This window comes from Aulonocara sp. 'chitande type north' Nkhata Bay, linkage group LG16, assembly GCF_057382095.1.
Source record: "Aulonocara sp. 'chitande type north' Nkhata Bay isolate Kocher_YH1m ecotype deep benthic linkage group LG16, A_spYH_male_GT1.1, whole genome shotgun sequence".
In the NCBI taxonomy this organism is placed as follows: domain Eukaryota; kingdom Metazoa; phylum Chordata; class Actinopteri; order Cichliformes; family Cichlidae; genus Aulonocara; species Aulonocara sp. 'chitande type north' Nkhata Bay.
This window is the reverse complement of record NC_141359.1, coordinates 23,322,067-23,342,250: the sequence shown is the minus strand read 5'-3', so window position 1 is coordinate 23,342,250 and position 20,184 is coordinate 23,322,067. Positions and strand designations below refer to the sequence as shown.

General features: G+C 40.6%; 2 protein-coding genes across 8 annotated transcripts in view; one reads left to right on the top strand and one right to left on the bottom strand.

Annotated features, from left to right (window-relative positions):
- The window catches only part of hs6st3b (heparan sulfate 6-O-sulfotransferase 3b), an 86,609-nt gene extending 69,566 nt beyond the window's left edge, over nt 1–17,043 (bottom strand). Inside the window, exon 1 of the mRNA XM_086266611.1 lies at nt 15,954–17,043. Within this exon, the coding sequence (XP_086122737.1) occupies nt 15,954–16,501 (548 nt within the window). The 5' untranslated portion in view covers nt 16,502–17,043. The remainder of the gene's footprint in view (nt 1–15,953) is intronic.
- A 1,199-nt stretch (nt 17,044–18,242) lies between these two features.
- The window catches only part of uggt2 (UDP-glucose glycoprotein glucosyltransferase 2), a 45,578-nt gene continuing 43,636 nt past the window's right edge, over nt 18,243–20,184 (top strand). For 2 of the 7 annotated variants that reach the window (XM_086267772.1, XM_086267771.1), the window contains exons 1-2: nt 18,248–18,470; nt 18,885–19,029. In XM_086267772.1, the coding sequence (XP_086123898.1) occupies nt 18,905–19,029 (125 nt within the window). In that variant the 5' untranslated portion in view covers nt 18,248–18,470; nt 18,885–18,904. Of the gene's footprint in view, nt 18,471–18,884; nt 19,030–20,184 lie in introns of all 7 variants that reach the window. The other 5 variants (XR_015125517.1, XM_086267769.1, XM_086267770.1 and 2 more) reach the window with 5 other exon arrangements.

Here is a 20,184-nt window from a genome sequence, read left to right as displayed (position 1 = left end):
TAGTACTTATGGCCTAATTTCTCGACACTAACACACAGATCATGGAGAATATAGATTTTTTTTTCCACTGCAGTTTCTTTGTCCGATTTATGCTGACAGACGGCCGCTTCTTGTCCTTCACCTGTTTCATTCTCACAGACAGTTGATCTTGTTTCTTCTTTTCATTTCTTATATCAGCTTTGATGTTGATGTTTCTTTTCAGCACCACTTTCTCCGTTTACTTCGAGGTAAACATTTTTAAATACATAGAGAAATGCAATCGTGCAATATGCAGAATGCACAAAACATAGACGGGCTGTGGCAAAAACATTCAGCATGAGGATTCTGGGCATCGTGGTGGCTATTGCCGTTATATACAGTCAGTATTTCTAATTGATGATATCATTAATATTGGTTGAAATTCTTCATCTAAAGAACGTAGCTATAATTAAAACAGAAAAAGTGAATTAAGCCGCTAACTTCATTTAAACAATATAAGAATTTAATATGTATATTAGGTATCTGATGATTTGATGTTAGTGCCAGGCAATGACAATGATGTTAATATGACAAAGGGTTGATAAGCTTGGGACCAATTTGCTGGGGTTTGTCGCTGTCTTTCTGGAGCTGTCCACGGTGCTGAACAAGACTTCAGTCGCGCTGTAAGAGTGTGATCAGTGTGCTCTGACACCTACCTTGTCAGCAGTTCACATCCCAGACCACTTGAGGGACTGATTCTGACAGACAGGCCTGCTGAGGGAGGCCCTTGTAGTGAACTGTCCTGAGTGGGAGTATTGATTTTCCTGTTTGTCTCCCTTGACTGCGGCAAGGTGGTGGCTACATGAAATAACTCCCTCAGCTCTGGGAACCATTCCTCTCAGCTTGCACCGCCTCACTTTAAAGACCATCTGTACTGTTTCTATATGTACCAGTGCATCTGCTGCAAGCTGGTCGGAGGCCCCTCATCTTCACGCTGTTAAATGTCACTCTCTCCCCTCCAGTGCACCTCAGTAACTGGTGGTAGCACAGCAGGACACCCCCCTCTTGGTTGTTCCATTTCCATTTCCAGCCATGAATATAAATTTCTGGATGACCTGTCACTCTTGTAAAGACTGGGGGAGGAGTGCGATTGGATGTGTGTATGTGTGTGTGTGTCTGCCAGTGTTCCACTGAGCTGAAGCTTCCACATGTTGACATTAAAAAGCTTCACAGCACATTTCCATTTAGCTCTCAGACGAGCAAAAAAAATGAAAGAAAGCAAAAACTTCACCTCAAATGCAGACTGCTGGGAACATGTTTGACTTTGATGTACTTGCACCAGACAACACAGAAGACATCACTGTGATTGCAAGTGTGGTCAGTTAATTAAAAACAGCAAGGCTGCTTTGGCTTAGACGTTGTCTTGTTAACGTGGCAAAAAACAGCTGCTCATCAGAGGTGCGTGTGTAAACAGGCATCTGCTTGCTATATTTATCAAGCAATGGTGCAAAGGGCCCTCAGAGAACGCGGGTCTGAGACTTTGCTTTTAAACAATTACAGCCAGAGTCAGAAGTGTAACCTTACCTACTCGCACTTTGCATTTATATGTAAATGTCAGACTGACATCTTCATGGTAAGATTCCCTGTGGGCAAACTTGTTTACTACGATGCAGCTTTTCATGATCAACAGATTGGAGAGAGGCTGGCAGGCTGTGGAGAAAATACATTAACTTTCTTTTAGGTCCATTCAGTGGGAAAAAGCTGCAAAACTCAAGAGTCACTAAAAAGTCTTGTCAGTGAAGCTGTATTGTAAGTCAGCATCAACCTGTGCAGACTGAAATGCTCCTAAAAAGGGTGGAACAAAGGCTCTTTTTTTTTTCAAATCTCTTACATTGCTATTATATTCCAGAAATTTTGATATTACAAAATGTGTCTCAACCGAAGGCTTAACATCTCCTCAGTAATTGTAGCCTTTGGTGTGTAATAAGCTTTTTACTTGAGCTTTCACTCAGGACAAAAGGAGAGTCCTGCCATACAGAGACACATTATTTCACAGCCTTTAAACACAACCCCTCCCCCCCACTGTGAAAACCATTAGTGCGGCTAATGTTAGATGTTAGAGGGTGTGAGTGCAGTCTGTACACGAGGATCCTGGAGGCCAGTAATCAGGGAGAATATTATCTGGCACCGTGGTGGGGGTGGTTCGAGTCACAGTTTCATTTTTGCTTCACAGTACTTAACTAAGCTGTGATGGTGAACAAATTACATGCTTTCTTCAGATAAAATGCTTTTGGGGGAAACTTATTTACACACTAATGCATGCGATGTATAAGTTCAGCCATGCAAACTAGCCAATAAATGCTAAACTGAAGTACACTACAAAAAAACACCAGAGAAACCAGAGCACCTTATAAGAGTTTTATTCTTTACATCGGCTTTGGAGACCCTTGCTATCAGAATATGATTCAAAGCTTATTTTTATATATAATTACTGATAACAACCCATTAATATACAGTAATGTGAAACAGTCTCAAGCCACCTCATTTTTTAAATGTTTTTCCAGGAAAATCGGAACTAGGAGGTTTTCTGGCATTCTTGAAAGACATTCAAAGCTCTCCTGTGGCTGTTGGCTGCCTTTTGTTCTATTCTATTCTCAAGATAATCCCACACTGCTTCAATAATGGGCCTGGGTTCTGGGGAAATCAATCCAAGACTGATAGTGGTCCTTTGTATGTTTTTCTATCCAGGTATGCTTTTATTGCATTGGCAGTGTGATCGATGTCACGCTGAAAAATAAAGTCAATGAGAAGCTTGCCAATCAGACATTTTCTTGTTGGTATTGCATGGTGGAGCACCTCTCTGCTTTCATAATCCAACAATCCTGACAGAATCCCCAACACCACTAGCTGAAATGCAGCCGCAAACTATGACAGTGCCTCCACCGTGCTTTATAGATGGCTGTTGATGCTCCAGACATCATATTAATTAGCATTTGAACCTGAAATATCTATTTGAAATTTATCACTCCATAATACCCGTTATCACCAATTTACAGTCCAGTTCCTGTGTAATGTGGAATACCACAGCTTTTTCCTCCTCAATGGCTTCTTGATGGCCACACTTCCAGTGAGATGATTTCTGATGAGGCTTCAGTAAACATTAGATCAGGGGTCTCGAACTCCAGGCCTCGAGGGCCGCTGTCCTGCAGGTTTTAGATGTGTCCTTGATCCAACACAGCTGATTTAAATGGCTAAGTTACCTCCTCAACATGTCTTGAAGTTCTCCAGAGGCCTGTTAATGAACAAATCATTTGATTCAGGTGTGTTGACCCAGGGTGAGATCTAAAACCTGCAGGACACCGGCCCTCAAGGCCTGGAGTTTGAGACCCCTGCATTAGATGGATCAACTGAAAGAAAAAGCTTTCAAAGAAAAACTTTCAGAGATCTTCTGAAAACCTTCAGAACTATTGCCCAAGACCGCTTGACAAATTACAAAATGACAAGCCTTGCTATTTTGAAGCAAAATAAAAATAAATCTGTGGTGGCCTGAAGCTTTAGTACAGGGCTGCATGCTCAAACCAAAACTATACATAAGAGACACTCTAGTCTTGAACTATCATTTCTGAACATTGTGGAATAAATTGCAAAGTCAGTTGTTTATACCTGAGAGCAAAGCTTTAACCTAGCCAGTCTATTTTTGTTATTCTACTCCATCGTTCTAACTGTTAGCCAATAACAATGTTGGCTGCATTGGTAATCACTGGCAGATGATGAAACACAAAGGCAATTTATGAATTCCAGACAGAGTTGAGAGAAATTGTGGATCGTTCTCCTTTCTATAGACAAAAACAACAACAAGAAAACAATTGTCGAACATAAGTGCAGTTTTGTCTGGAAGCATTGTACATGTGGGGCAGTTTCTAGAAAACTGGATTGGCAACACATTTTGTTGATTATAAACTGAAAATTTGCTGGAAAAGGTAGATTTTGACTAGGAGCCAATAGGATAAGAGAATGAACTCCAAATACACCACATGGCTTTGGCTGTGAGACCCATGGGTCCATGAGCTTCACTCAGTCAAGGCTGAGTTCACACAAACAACAGCTCTGTGAGAAAAAATAAATAAAAATACAGCTGCCTTCAATGCTATTATAAACAGGGAAGAATGACAAATACAAAGTAGTAATCAAATGATGAGAAAATAATTAGTGATCATAGTGACAAAGGATTAAAAAATGTACTCTCCGACTTTCCAAACTCCTATTTCATCATCTTACTGGTACCTGAAACATTAAAGCTGTAGTTCTACTCAGAATGCCCAGGGGCCAAGGTTGATGCTTGCACATCCTGCTGTGACAACAACACCACACAGGTTTTTTAAAAAAAATTCCAAAGTCTCTCAAAAGCCCTACTTTTCTTCAAGGTTGTTTTTTTTTTTTAGGTTTCTTGCTTTTTCTTTAGAATATCCTTCTCCTCTTACAGAGAAAATAAACGTGGTAGCGCTCAACATTGCTGTTTTTTGTGGACCTAGATGGATTGCATGTAAGCGATGAGATTGGTTTCAGTGTTCCCCATGGACTGAAGCCTTTGGTGTTTGGTGATAAATGCCTCCTGTGTGGTAATACAGTATGATTAACGGACACAGCCCAAAGCCTGAGCCCTCCTCTCCTTCCTCACTGTACCTGAATCAATCATCTACATGGAAAGGCCATGTCTTGGAATAGCTGCTTATAGCTCTGCTCGCTTCAGGAGAGCAGACCTCAAAAAGCAGTCAATACACACGGGGTGAGCACATGTGTTTACGGTTGCTGTGGTGATTATTTTCTCGCAACTGGGTTTTAACTTTTTACCCCTTGAAAACCTACTGGGGATAGCTCGTGAAGTGCTTTTCTGAACTGAGTTGTTTGTAGAACTACATGACTGAATGTGCATCAGAAGGTAGTGAGGGTGGTCTCCAAGTATGCATCTACCTTTGGAAAAAAACAGAAACTTTTCTAATGGTCATCAAACCACGTCTGTACTGATTTATACTGAGGTGTCAAAATTGGTCACAAAGGGTACAGGGGATATCTTAAGACATTGTCTTTATGTAGAAAGAGTTAAAAAGGTATGCTTGTCTACAACAATCCCAGGTAAGAAATTTGAGCTAACCAGTGTTATAATGTGTCTGTACCAATAGACATTATTTCATTCTCTTGGTGCTGAGTTTGTAAAGAAGTTCTGTGAAACACTAAAGTGACCACACACCCACAAATCCTTCTAAGACATCACAGTGGGCGTTTGACAGGTTAGAAAATTACAAGGCTGCCTTTAAATGTAACATAAAATAATGCCGCTTCTCTCTTAACTTTGTAGACCCGCCGATGCTGGAACACGCTGAAAATCAAACGAGGCTCGCTCAATGCTTTGATAAGAATGAAAGTGATGAGAATCATGATGCAGATGGATGGCAGGGTGGTGCATGTTTTTACCAGATGCACCAGCTTCCTCCCACATTCCAAAGACATGCAGGTTAATTGGTGATTCCAAAATTGTGTAAATGTGAGCATGAATAATTGCCTGTCTCCCTGTGTTAATGGGCTGCTGAGCTGTCCACAGTAGATCCCACTCCAGTCCTTCCACAACCTTTTTTTTATGCCTCTACCAGAGTTCAAGACGCTTGTAGAGTGGGTGTAAATGCACAGTCAAAACATTTTGTTACCTGCATATAGCCACATCCATTATTGTCATGCAAAGGCAACAATGTAATCCGATGCCACATATGGTTTCTGAACTAAGCAGCATATATTCTCGTGTCATAAGAAGAAGAAGAAAAAAGAAGAAGGCAGCACAAAGTAGTACAAATAGCTGTGAAACGGTATCATTGGAAGGGAGATTATAGCAGTGGCATAAGCAGTCAAATCAATCCCTGAGTATTTTTGTGCAAGTCGATAGAGGTTCCACATTAGGCCCATTAGTCATGTTGGCACCCCGCATTGCACTGCCAGACCCGAAACAGCCCAGCAACAGCAAAGCATGCTGGTGCTGAAAGCTCTCAAAACATCCAAATTGGCTTCCTCATTATATTGTCTTTAGCAGGTGTGTGAAAACTGAATGTTAATTTCTGTAGTTTGGCTGTAATATGTGCGAGCTTATACCCATTCTTGAAACTGGTGACATTGTGAGGAAAAGAGCCATTTCCTGATAATTCATGCGTGCTGTTCAAAAGGAGACACTCGGAGGCACTTAATACTTTTCTTCCCTCCATAATTTCTCGTGATTCGCAGGCACGCCCGGTATTACAAGTGAAGCAAATGCCACCAGCGTTAGAACAATTTCCTCTCGCCGCACTCGGAGCGCGAGAGAGTAAACGAAATTAACACCTCAGATTCCAAACATAGGAGGGGAGGCTTACACGGAATGATGAATGAAGCAAAGTCCACTCTCCGTCGCAGAACAGGGATTGATGGGAAGTTAACTGATCCCTGGATTTGAGGGAGGGATTTAAAGCTCTGTTTTGTAGCCATTCATCTGGCGCCTCGAGAGAACTGGCTCACATTGAGGGACATCAGATTCCTATGATGAGGTTGATGTGCTGTATCACAACACGTGCTGGGACATAATGCTATTTGTTCCACACCAGCACTCTGTGATGCCGCAAGATGTTAGTCTCCTCTCTAGTCCTGTACTGTTAGGGCACATTTTCAATCCATACTTATTATACTGTGGCCTGGGACCCAATTTATATTGCAATATTGTAGGTGGGAGTGAATAGAGATTGATCTAAAGGAGGAAATCCTTTTCCAGTGGGAAATAAACTATTTTTCATTCACCATAACAGACAACGATATACAACAGCTTTAGATGCTTTCTGCCTTCACACTCATTAAAAAAAATATAGAGAATGTTAAATAGATGGGGAAAAGCTATGCATGGGGAGTTGCACAGGGGAAAATTGTTTAGACTAGATTTTCTGTATGCCACATCAATAAAACTGAGATGCTGCTAATCAAGTATCTATAACGATTTAGCAAAAATAAAAAAAGGAACGCGCCTATTTATAAATGCAGAAATTTAAGAGGCAATCTGGACTGCAATCTGTTCAGTGAGATTATTCAGATCTCTCTCACAAGTCTGGCTGATGCCACAGGATGGGGAAGATGCAGAGGAGACCAGCAGTAAAGATTTTATCAGCTCTACATATTTTATGGATTACCGTTTCATTGCATACATACGTCCCGTGAGGCAGTCCTGAAGTGCAGAGCTAAAGTTTTATTCATTTCACCACATTGCCAGGCGGCACTAACTATTACAGCATCAAAACAGCGAGAATGTCGTCCTCCTCTGTGACAGGAGATTAGTCTGTGAAGGTGACTCCACCTGCACTTACACTCTTAAGTGTGCCAGGTGCTCCGTCAATCTCTGAATCCAAATTGGGGAGCTGTGCGAGGCAGCCAGTTTTAGCTAGCCTCCCCACTGTATAACTTACCTGTCACCATCGTGCCCCAGATAAGGACAGATAACCTTTCTCCTGGTTGTTATAATAAATCAACTCCAGAGGCTGTTATTCCTGGCACGGGCTTTTCATTGGTTGAGAAATAACACAGCCGGGCACCTTTTGTGGCATTTTACAAGTCAATGTTTGATGTCATTTACGTCAAGTCCAGGCATAAGTATGAACAACACACACACACACACAAACAAACAAAGAAGAGATCGGATATGCTTTGTGTCAAAGCATATCCGATCTACTTGATCTGTTTATATGAACCAAAGCTACAAATTAAGCTTAAACAGCTTCGTGCATTCAGTCATGTTGGGTCTTGCATTTCAAAATTGCTAAACGGGTTAAAAGAGGCTAAAGCCAGATTTATTTTTTTTAACTACAGCACAAAAAGCTGAGACGCTGTTACAAAGGAACAACGAGCGTCATTAAAGCAATATTCATGAGCGTGCTGATCGGGTTGCTCCCGGCTGCTCCCGATCAGCAAATAATAAAGAATTTATGGGGAAATTCTTTTAGTTTTGCACAATTACTTTTTATGGACTGTTTGTAGTACAGAACTAGAATGTTCTTTTCTCAATTAGAGGGAAACAGAGCCAAAGTTAATTGCCCCTTTGATAATAGAAGCATTTTCAGCGGCTCAGCCACGAAATAGGCCTCATGGGGACGTTAAACACAGAATCTTTGAATCACTGCACCAGCTGACTCATTTTCATCACACTGATGACTACATTTATACAGATCAGCGTGAGGCGCTTTGCTCCTTTTCTTTTTACCTCAGTCGAGCAGGTGTTCTCACTCTGATCAAAAGCTGACCGGTAAGTAAAAGTCTGGCTCCGTGACAGCACTGAGAGATCACGGTTGAACAAAGTTTAGAGATAAAGCAGGGTATTCATGTATGTGATGGCTTGGATTAAATTATGAAAAGAGCGAATGTTATAAATGGAGACACTGTGAAAGTGACTGTGCTGCACTGCGGGACATGATAAAACAAGAAAGTTTAGGGGATTTGAATCTAACCAAATTTTGCAAACCAGCTTCCAGAAGACTGGAGGCTCTTAGCCATTCACTTGACACCAAGCTAACTATTAATCACACTATAGGAGCTGAATCAGAGGACTGCAGATTCATATTTGCCAGACCAGCAAGTATTTGACAGCGGCACCAGAGAATCCGAAAACCTATCCTGGCAAACTGAGCAGTTTTCATTACTTAGAGTGGCTCTTAGAGCAGAAAAACCCACTAAGCCACATCTCGAACAGATCAGGCTAAGGGACAATGACAAATATCCATAACAGCACACCCCCCATCCCCAAATGCTAATATTGCAAGGGTTTATAAGGGCCATTGTTTTGAATGTAATCACTTAATTGACATGCACTAAGCAATGGTGCAACAGTTTGTTACGTATCAGGCCACAATGGTTGATGCACAATCTCTTGAAATACACCATATGTTATGCGTCAGTCACACTAATAGGGAGGCAGGTTCTGTTTCACAGTCATGCTATTTGACTGTGACCCCTTTCAAGATTGAAGCCTTAAGTGAATGTCAGTTGTTTTTTGTTGTATTTATTTTTTGTCTTGCTTCTTCTTTTGGCTGCTCCCTTTAGGGATCATGACAGCAGAACAGCGGCCCCCAACCTTTTTTGCGCCACAATATGTTCACGGACCAGCTTTTAAGGTATCACTACGCGGATAAATACAACAAAATAAAATCAGTACCAGTACCAAAAAAAAAGAAGATTTATTCATATCAGACGGGAAAAGACCCAGGGAAACCGAGTTAATGATAAAAACGATAAAAAAAACCAAAAAAAAACCCCCTAAAACCAATAAAAAGCCTGAAAGCCATAAATTTCACAGCCGAGCCTCAACTCTTGCGGTCCGGTAACAAACGACTCACGGACCGGTATCGGCCCGTCACCTAGGGGTTGGGGACCGCTGCTGTAGAATATCTGTCTCCATCTCACCCTGTCCCTTGCATCCAACCCTCTACACGCCCTTTGTGTTTGTTTGTTTTTGTTTTGCTAAAAGTTCTTATTACTCTGACTTTTTGCCTCCCCAGATGGGTAGTTGCTATGGCAGTTCCACTTACACTTCAAAGGCTTGACCAAACAGGAAACCCCCAATCCAGACGAGGTCCAACAACCAGGAGATACCACACCTTGTCCAGGTGTTAGCTGTGTGGCGAGTCAGGTTTCCGTCCAGATTGGTTGTGTGCTCTGTCCAATTAATTCGTCCGTGATGGCAATGAGTAGTGACAAAGCAATTCAAAAATAAAATGATATAACACAAGCACGCCAGTCTGATTAATCTGATAAAATAGTTGATATGAAAGCAATGGCACATTCTGAAATTTGAATAAAAATGTGTTTCTGGTCAAGCTTTTGAATGGTTCCGCCTCTCAAAAATGTCATCTACCCTCGAAAGCGACTAAAAAAGCTGCTGCACAAACGATTCTTTGTTTCCCCACTCATATTTTTCCCCTACATAGTCCAATTTGAATTTTATTTGTCACACTGGTGAACAATTGCTTGACATATGCTGTTGTACCCTCTGTAGAGGTAATGCTTAATTATCAAACCAACTGGATCAGGCCTGCCAGCAATGACGACTCAAATTAATGACACAGGAAAAGCAATCTGCGCACCCTGGAAGTCCAAAGCCTGCAAGGGCACTCTCAGCTTCACACATACTAAACATCCCATCATTTTGATGAGCACTTTCCCTCCTACATCCAAAGATACGACCGGAACTGTAAATCTGCTCAACTTTCCTCATTCAGGTTCATCTGTGCCCAGAGGGCATCCATTACCCTGCGAGTCTGCACTTTCCCTTCTCCACTAAGCTCAGAAAGTCTGAGTTCATAGAGAGCAACAAGAGAAATGCTCTATTTGTTGTTACGATATGTTATGTATTTAACAAAAGTTTCAAATGAATGCTATTCTTTTTATTCTCACATAGCCTAACAGCGCATTGGTCAGACAAAGAAGAAAAATGGCAGCTCCTTCTAATGAATATCAAAAAAAAAGGAAAGAGGAGCCATTTGTTTTACGTGCTGCTGTTTTCAAGGTCAATACGACCTCGATCCTCTTGAAATGAAAAAAACAAACTACAACATGACTTGGATGAAGTCAAACTGACAAGCTATTTTTGTAAACACAAAAGCGGGAACGCAGATGACAACATGTAAAATACAGCTGCTCACTGCATTCAAGTTCATTTAGGTCAGGCTGTTAATGACTCCCCTCCCACATGCTGATTCAGGAATATGCCTAACATTGGTAGATGTCATACGCAGGTAGCAGACAGAGTGAGACATGCACGGTTCACTGATCAGAGCTGTAAGTGGTAACGACCACACAGTAATTGCAGCCCTCTCTGCATCACTTATTATGAATAAAATATGATGTGGGGTGTTATTCAGCCAAGGATTCGGGCATGTCATTCGGGTGAGTAAGGAATAACACTGGTTACTGCTCCTGCTGGACTGCTGTAGAAATGAAGGGAATGTGAATATGTTATTTTGAAGACTGGTGGGCAAAAAATATGCTTTTGGCAGGAACTTTCACAGTTCTGGGAAACAGGGATAAAGTAGCTTCATCTGCTAATAAAGTGGCACCAAGTTACTGATGAATAAAGAATTATTCTGGTAGCTGCTTCACCTTATTGCTTGTCAAACTTTAAGCTAAAGTAATCATTAAATTAATACCAATGACCTCATAATATAAAGGATATTTTCCTTCAGCTTCCAATAGAACAATTTATATTGCATAGTGCATTTACAGTAACACAAAGATACATAATGTGTAACTCCACAACTAGGATATATCCACATTTTCAAGGTGATAATCTACAATAAAAGATGATTAAAAAGACCCAAAACCAAACAGTGCTATCATTTTGCTCAAGTTTCAAATCCTTTGTTATCTCTGCCTTTTCAGGCCAACACACAATACGCTCAACTTTGAACACAGTCCACTTAACATGAAAACCTTGAGGATGCCGTGATCTAGAAATCGATTTTCAGAATCACAGTAGAGGACATTGCTAAATAGGCACATGTCTCTCTCTCGCTCTCTTTCAACGTTTCATTCAATCAGAGCATCGACGAGGGTCTGTGCCGTGCTGTGTTTTGACGCTGGTCTCTTTGTACTGCTGAACTGAGCGTTCATTATGCATACGCAACAAGAAAGCTGCTAATGAAGATTGTATAATTGATAAAAAGTGCAACATCAGCATATGCGTGATATTATCACGAGGCAACAGCAAAAAAGGAGGGAGGAAATAAGATAAAGTGAAACCGGGGGGGGCTGTCCAAAAAGTGCTCTCAATATCCTTCCATCTCCACGTGGATGCTTATGGGCTGCACAAATATGCACAAAATGAAGGTTTTAAGGAAATGTGGCTATACTGCAAACACAAACAGACAGAAGCTGGAGAAAAACTAGAAGGTGGAAATGTTGCTTATGCAAAAGGATGAGTCATTTACATTAACAGTGAGTGCATCTGTGCAGTGTCTTAATAAGTTATAACAAAGAATATCAAATAATAATGGTTCAAATGAGACACGCATCCCAGTTTTAATGGATTTGTGCTGCAGAAGCAGGCCTCAGGGAAGTGACAGCAGATTGATCTGCACACCAGCAGCTCTAAAGAAGGGTTATATTATGAATAGCAAAGAAACTGAAAAGAGAACCGAATGGTTTAACCAAAATCTTATTAATAACCTTTATAAAGATTTGCCTATTTTGTGGCTTTTTATGTATTTATCAAATTGCTTTACTTAGTATCAGCTTGTCAGTTACTTCTAGAGCACACTTCCCTGGATGAAAGGTAGTTTTTAATCCACATATATAACACTGCTAATGACAGCTGGGAAATGTGGTGTCTTGTTCTTGCTGTGCAATTAATTAAAATTTTCACATATTTATTGTGATATTCTTGACCTTGTGCTTTGGCAGCTGCTGTGTACATCTATCTGACAATAATGATGTAAAATGGTACTTAATTAATACAAGAATCAATCACTGATTGAAAAGGAAATTTACTCCCAGCTGTTTGTGACAGTCTGAACCAAAATTCAGCAACGACTTAATATGAATTCAAAACGAAACCAAACTTCCAGACAGTAAAAATGATTATTAATATCTGTGAAACTCGCACATAATGGGTTGGCTGTGCTTGAACTCATATGAGACCAGCATCACAAAAGTTCAACTAAAGCGAAATATTGCTTCGATACAATAAAAGGACAAGGTATCATAAAGTTCAAATTAGCTTAGCCCTAATTCAAAGACTTGACCATTAAATGTCACTAAAATACCAAATGCCGAAATAGCGAGAGCCAAGCAAAGCCTTAATTCTGCCGAAGCATCCGATCTGCCCTGTAGACTGTGAGAGATGCTGACATTGTGAACGTTATGCAACAGGAGGGTGACCCTGATGAATTCTAGTGCAAAAGCATCACCAGAACATCTGTTTTATCACGTCAGCGCTCGAGTGCGTGTCAAACACTAATGAAGTATAGGCTTTTATATTTGCTGTTGTGGTGGTGCTGTGAAAAATTAATGATATAAAGAAGAATGTGAGGGGAAAATGACAAGATCCCACCCCCACATTTTAAATAGCTGATAAACTTTTCAGTGCAAGTCTTTTAGTGTTGGTTTGAAAGATAATGCATGATCTGGGTTTTGGTTGAGAGATCTTAGAGATTATGTGGATTCACTCAGAGTGGATACACTCTGCAAACTATGGCAAGTGCTTAGCATTAACATCGTAAACATCAAATTAAGTCATTTTATTATAGGATTTTTTTTTTCATTTTACGGTTATCTTCTCATACACAGAACAAATCAGATTATTGTTACATACATTTACTGACTGACACGCTGATTCATTTGAGAGTTTTATAATCAAGTTTATTTGCCTCAGACCAACAATAAAGTTCTGCTGTTGTTTATTTATCTCTGTGACAGATGTTCAGCTGCACCTGGTGGTAGAATATCACACTGAGCTCGCTTCAATTTCAGTAGAGAAGAACATCAGATATTTCTCTAATACTAACCTTTTATTACACAGGCTTCTGAAGACATCATTTACTCAGTCAGTTCTTGGCGCATTAGCGTTAAATACATTTTCAAAATCAGCACCTTGTTTTGCGGCCCAGTGTCACACTGAATACATCTGCATGAGTTACTCCTGACTGGAGAGTTAGATAATGAACATGTACCAATCAGAAATAATTCCAACAGCAGTCCTCAGCAGAGAACTCTGAAATCGCCTGAGAGGAAAAACAACCTGCTCAGCCAGCCAAATTCATGCAGCAGACAAGGTAATACTGTGATGCTCTCCACAAAGCAACTTAAGAGGACAGCACTTAGAAGTATGTTTCTCCAAAAAGTCCCTGAAGAGAGGCCGCCTGCCTGCTCCGCTTCTCCCCTGACTGACAGCACTCTCCAGAGGAGCTACACCGCAGGACACGCTGATCCAGTCTGACACGCCTGACCTTTCCTGGGCCGTACGGCTGGCTCGCCATGCAGCACGCACCGCCTGGCTGAAAAGGCCACACCATGCCACGCAGGCAGTGGCATCACAGCCCTCCTTCCCCGGCCTCCCCTTACTGCCACCTCAGGAGCCGGCAAGTCGTATACTCAGGACTCAATCTCAGACAGCCACTCAATCTCAGAGGCTCCCATCACAAAACAAGGCCGTACCATCAGAATTTGGCAGTGATATAGTATTGGCATTCCTCCGGCGTGCCCTTAGGTGGACTAAACATTTTTCTAAGTGGATTATAGTATTTTCTTTATTACAAATGGCATGTTTTGCTGGGCAAGGGTGTTTTTTTTTTTTACTTTGACCTTATACCATTTATGATATTATAATTTAAGGCATTTCTCATACACAAATTAATTATGAGGATAAAATTTGCATAACGCTGTTAGTCATCTCTTTCAAATGGCACATAAATGTGCCTTATGCAGTGGCTGGTTAGTGAGGTGGTCTAACATAATGTGTCTGCCAACAGTCTCGGTCGTCGTGGCAGAATAATCTCAGAATAGATGCTGCGGGAGCGCACTGAGGAACAAGGCATGAGAGGACTGTAAGAGCAGAATGGATGCTGCAGCTGTGAAATGAAGAGCTGTCGCATCTAGTGAGCACTTCCCTGAGTAAAGAAAACACTTGGCACAGCAGAAATAAATCATGCGCTCAAGTACTTCAGTGTAATATATATATATATATATATATATATATATATATATATATATATATATATATATATATATATATATATATATATATATATATATATATATGAACCAGAAAAGGAAATTATCTGCAGTTTAAAAAAATAAAAAATGTAACAAGACATTTGGCCAGTACACCTTCGGTTTGTAGTACTTGCACGAGTATCTTCTACTGCAGTTTTTTAAAAGAATCAGTGACTCTGGAAGCTGCACGGAAATATACACATATCCACTTTGCTAAGCGAAAACACTCAAACACGCATTGCTCATCCACTGGATGCTTCATTGCAGTACACCCACTTTTAGTAATTGTACAAGACTGTACATTAGTAGAAGCATTTGCAAATGTCTTTTTAACTGTAATTACCACACAACACGCTGACGGATAATGGGTTTTGAATGAAGCAGGTCTTCTCCGCATTTCCTGTGAGGTGACATCACAGAACCAAACAAACAAACAAACAAACATCCTGGAAAAATTTGAACTCAGTCATGAAGTAAAGATGGCTTCAAATGAGGAGACTTCATGTGGTACGGGAGTGGCGCACTGCTTTTGCGTGCCAACAACAACAACAAAGAAAAAAAAAAAACACCTCAGAGGGACTCATCAACGCAAGACATAAAGGCCAAGGGTGCACAGAGAATTGTGAGTAGCTCCTGATGTAGGAGTTGCACTCGAACATGAGCTTTTTACAACTTCATCAACACCTCAAGGACAAAAGTTGGGCAAAGAATGATTCAGAGTGGCTTTTATAGAATTCTGTGTTCATTTTCAGGAGGTTGTATCACTGGAGATTTATTTGAATTATATTAGCAGTTATATTAGTAGTTATTTGGATAGGTGTTAAGCACAATTAAGCACAATTAACTGTTAACTGTTTGCAGTAGATTTATATTTTAGAGGTTTAAAAACAGTATATGAATGTTGTTACAGTGAGCTACAGAAGCTATCTCCAGTCTCACCTCTTACAGGGGATGCCTAAAAAGTTCATGTACACTATACTGTACCTAATGTGACAACTGTATAAGCCCTCCAGGGAAATAGCAATGAGTAGACCTACCCATCCCATCCTGTGCCCATTCCATCCCCGCTTACTTCTCCACTCAAGAGAGGCAGTGCATTTTCCTTAAAGGCTAAACTTACATTTTGAATTCATTAAGGGTTTTATGGTCACATGGTTTAATTGGGCATTATTGTTTTGCATCCCCCAGGGTTGTGGGGACTGGGTGCATTTCTGTAAGAGACTCTCACGCGTTACCTTTTATTCCTCCGGGCCTCCTTCTTATCCATAATGACAGGGACACAGTTCGTAAGCTCGGTCCAGTCTGCATGCAGTCCGCAGCTCCAGCCCGTAGAGAACCGGGAGAAGAGCCAGGACTCTTCTTTCCCCGGTCGGTGGCACGTGCATTTCTTCTGCCCTGGCTTGCAGTCGCACGGCTGCTCCAAGCGAATATTCCTCACCAAGTGCCTCCCGAAAGTCGTCCCCCCGGTCTTCTGGATGTGCAAAAACACTATCACGTCGTCCCCTTTGATGTTGAACTCCACGTGTCTGTCAAGGTCTCTTTCAGTGAAGTTGAATTTCGACGATAGTTTCGGAGGGCTGTCATCCTCCAGGTCTTGATCTCTGTAGAAATCATCGCTGTCCTGATAAGGGGTTGAAAGTAGACTCACCCCTCTAAATTTCTCCTCAGTCTTAAAGTGGCATGAATTACTGCCAGCGGGACATATGTACTGATAACCTATCATAACAAAAAGGACAGCTAAAATAGGAACTAAAATGAGCTTACTGGATCTATCATCCATCATATCAAGATAGTGTCTTCATTCCGTTACTGTGAATAATAAGGAGCACCCGTGGACACTTCGGAGATCAATGTTCCTCCATGCCTCAGACAGATTAAAGATGCCTATATTTTAAATGCAACACGTTGATCAGATAACACTCTCCAAAGACACTCAGACAAAATGAGAAGTCCACCTTAAGGACTCTAAAATACTGCACGCCGTCTGCACTGCGTTGGAAGTCCTGTCCGTATTCAAGAGTCATGGCAATTAAATCTCTGCCTGTCCAACTTCTGAAGCCGGTGTGGAGCTGCATCCAAGCCGACGACTCCCATGCCTCGGTATCAAGTTGAAAACGAAGCAGTCGGATGAGAGAGTTTTTAGTTTGACTCCCTCTTTCTTTCTAGTGCTGGTCCCATGCAGTGTAAATCACAGTGTGGTTCAGTGCATCTTCATACTTATTTCTGCAGAAATGTCGCACGGCTTCTTGTTGGGCTGCATGAATGCTCCGGCAGGGTACGGCATCCTTTACGGGTTGAGACAGAACTGACTGTAGTGAAGCAGTGCGTTTGAGAGGATGCTGCTGCATCCGAGCCGACAAATAGGCGTTATGCTCTCGTCGCGGTTGGGCTGGGAAAGCTCCTCATCCCATCCCGTCCATCCCGTCCATCCCATAATCTTGTTTAACACAGTGCGAAGCCAGGAGCCCACACGGATATTGAACGGAGACAATACTGAGATTTATTCACATTTAAATACAAAGACCTTCCAACCTATCTATCTATCTATCTATCTATCTATCTATCTATCTATCTATCTATCTATCTATCTATCTATCTATCTATCTATCTATCTATCTATCTATCTATCTATCTATCTATCTATCTATCTATCTATCTATCTATCTATCTATCATTTCCTTTGCGCACCCTGTTATTGTCCCATTATCTGCAGCTCAGTCATGTAACCCTATTATTTTTGTGTCACTATATTGGCTAACTGCCCTTATAGTGTCGTTTGGATGGCTATTACATTTAGAAAGGCTTAAATGCACCTTTAAAGTGATGTCGAAATTGAGTTTAAAGTAATAGTCTGCTTCCCCACACAATAGTCTGCACATTTTGGACATAATACTTTACCGGTCATGTGAAGACAAGACAAGCATGTGAAAACAACAATGTCTCTCCGCGGGCAACAATGTCTCTCTGCGAGTACATTTGCAAAGTAGGGTCACACAAAAACAAAAAAACAAAACAAAAAAACAAACAACCCCCCCCCCCCCCCCAAACAAAAAAACAAAAACAAAAACAAATCATACGTAACAATCTTTACTGATCTTTAGGGAAATCTAATAAAAACTAAAAAAGGAATGAATGGATAACTGATATAGCTTTAAAGTAGTTCAAATAATCTATAACATTATTATTATAATGATTATTATTATTATCATCACTATCATCATGAAGGCTACAAAAACTAAGTTATTCTAAACGTAATGTAACAACTTCGGTTAATTTTTGGATTCACTGTTTTGGATTTTTCCTTTCCACAGCCTACAGGAAGTGTCTGGAGATTCACACTGGAGATTCAACAAATACACACTCACACACGCGCGCGCGCGTGCACGCATCACTCACTACTAGTGTTGCTACAACATGCTCTAGTGCTTGAGCTTCAGCGTCTGTCTCTTTAGCTGTCTGCCAATGTGCCAGAATAATTTGCCACATTATCATCTAATTTAATTTAATTATACAACGATCTTTCTCGCCTGGTCTGTATAAACAATATAAAAAACGGTGTTTTAAAATAATTAAAGGCCACGTTTTGTTTTCCGGTTTCCGGTTCTTTCGGGTAGGAATAACGGTCCGCGCGAGACACCTCGACACCCCGCAACCCCGGTAACAGGCTAGCCGTACAGGCTGTTAGCTGCCCAAAATATCCAGCTGAATGAAGCCCTTTGCTTTGTATGGAAACCACTAGCATCACTGACTGGGTGAGCTCGATGTTATTGGCAACACTGTAGCTAAATAATAGTCTGTCCACTGTTACGTGTTTGTGGCAACCCATGCTCGTGGTCTCCGTTAGTCAAAACACGCTGCTGGGATGTTTTAGTTCATGTCACGGCAGCTGACTTGTAGTCTGCAGCTAAGTTAACTTCACTCCTTTGCCTGACCCTTATGAGGAGACGTTATTTTATTATTACTCTCCTTGGTTAACGAGGACCTCTCATGTTTCTAGCATCTCCCATAATCTTGCGAGCTGTTTTTTTCTTCTTCAGACGAGTATGTGTGCGTGTGTGTTGGCTTTGAGGTTGAGATAATAACTCAGAGTAACTACGTGGCACTCAATGGCACCTCTCAAAAGCTGAACTGACGGCGTACCTTTTTGCTCTCTACCACTGCTATAGGTTCATGTTCCATCGCGACAATGAGGAGCGTTATTGTGCTGTCGCTACTGGTGCTGAACATAAATCACGTAATATCAGCCCCCAAAGGCGTCACTGCCAGTCTTAAAGCCAAGTGGAGCATGACGCCTTTCCTCCTGGAGACGAGGTACAGTACTTTTCTTGGAAATGCATATGTGCAATAAAACGGGGCACAGCCAGGTGCCCCTCCTCCTAAATGCACTGCTTTGATCTTTTATTAATCCGCGGTTTGTATTTTAATCTTTAAATGTCCTAAACAGAAAATAAAATCTCATTACACTTCCCAGAGACAGGTCAGGACCAGAGACTAGAAATATTGAATGATTTCTATTTTTGCACTGCATTCACCTGAAAGCAAACTGAAATTATTTATTTAGTATTAAAGTAGTTACTGATTGCTATTCATTAATGCATTTATTTATTTATCCAATACTAATTCTTTCACTTCTTACATCAACACTGATGTTTTCGTAACCAAAACCTTCACCAAATCTTTCCTTGCAGACTGATGGATAATAGCTCTAACTTTGGTGATTCAGCCAACCTTGGGCTGAAAGTTCCACGAATATTACTAGGAAACTCTATTCTCCCTTTCCTACTTCTTTTTTTTTGGTTTGTTTTTGCTTTGTTTAATATCACTGCAATTAAGGATTTATAATAGTATATTGTATTACCAGATAAAGGTCACAGCCTCAATGTTCTCCACGGTAACTGTGCTCATGGTCATAAATACATTGTAGTTTACCATCATTTAGCTTTTTTGAAAGACTTTCTTGTGTTACATTGTAGCTAAACTAAAACAGAATATCATTTGTGGAAAAATCAGTCTCGTTATATTGACAGCCATCATCCAGAATGATTAATCCCATCACAGACCTAACAATTTAAAAAGTGCATTCTGTCCATTTACAATAGACTTTAAGTAATAGACAGAAGTTATTTCACTGTGTTTATCACAGTAGAAAACAGTGCTGGAACATTTAGAAAACCTTAATTCTCACATTTATATTATTATTTATTATTCAGCACAGAACCATTTATCTTTCAAATTAAATCACAAGTGTCACCAAGCAAGGCTGTTTTCATGGGGACCAAATATAAACATCACTTTGTTTATGTTATGAGTTGCCTTATTATGATTTCTGAAGGACACTTATGTAAAAAATCACCACAAAAACGTTCTGCTTTATTACTCTTGGAAGGTTATTCAGATTTTTATACTGGTTATTTATTGATTTAATGTAATTTTACTGCCTTTAACTTTTTTAAATCACCTTAAAAT